Below are 409 nucleotides of genomic sequence, written 5' to 3'. Positions count from 1 at the left end.
GATTTGGTCTCCTCTCCCTGCCCTGCTGTGGGTACCTGTGTGCTGTGCTGCTCCCCAGGCAGTGTGGGAGGAGGTGTTTGGTGGCCGGGCAGCTCTCCCACAGCCCTCTGGAGGAGAGGAGCTGTGCTGGGGATGCAGACAAAGCGCTGCCCACGTTCCCTGCTGTGTATTCTCTCTCCTGAGCACTTCCTTCCTCACTGCAGGCGGCAAATAACGGCGTGAACAAGGACATTGCCATCCTGCAGTGCCATGGGGAGATGGACCCCATGATCCCCGTCCGCTTCTGGGCCCTCACTGCTGAGAAGCTGAAATCTGTCGTCACCCCCACCAAGGTCCAGTTCAAAACCTACCCCGGCGTGATGCACAGTTCCTGTCCTCAGGTCAGTGCCTCGGGCAGAGAGAGGGGCCC

At 60.9% G+C, this 409-nt stretch overlaps 1 protein-coding gene across 1 annotated transcript in view; it reads left to right on the top strand.

The window, feature by feature from the left end:
- LYPLA2 (lysophospholipase II) overlaps positions 1-409 on the top strand; it is a 3745-nt gene that overhangs the window by 2939 nt on the left and 397 nt on the right. Inside the window, 1 exon segment of the mRNA XM_010020083.1 lies at positions 145-380. Within this exon segment, the coding sequence (XP_010018385.1) occupies positions 145-380 (236 nt within the window).

The sequence above is a fragment of the Nestor notabilis genome, unplaced genomic scaffold (assembly GCF_000696875.1).
Source record: "Nestor notabilis isolate BGI_N333 unplaced genomic scaffold, ASM69687v1 scaffold19748, whole genome shotgun sequence".
Lineage (NCBI taxonomy): Eukaryota > Metazoa > Chordata > Aves > Psittaciformes > Psittacidae > Nestor > Nestor notabilis.
The sequence above is the reverse complement of the archived record's forward strand: the minus strand, read 5'-3'. Positions and strand labels throughout refer to the sequence as shown.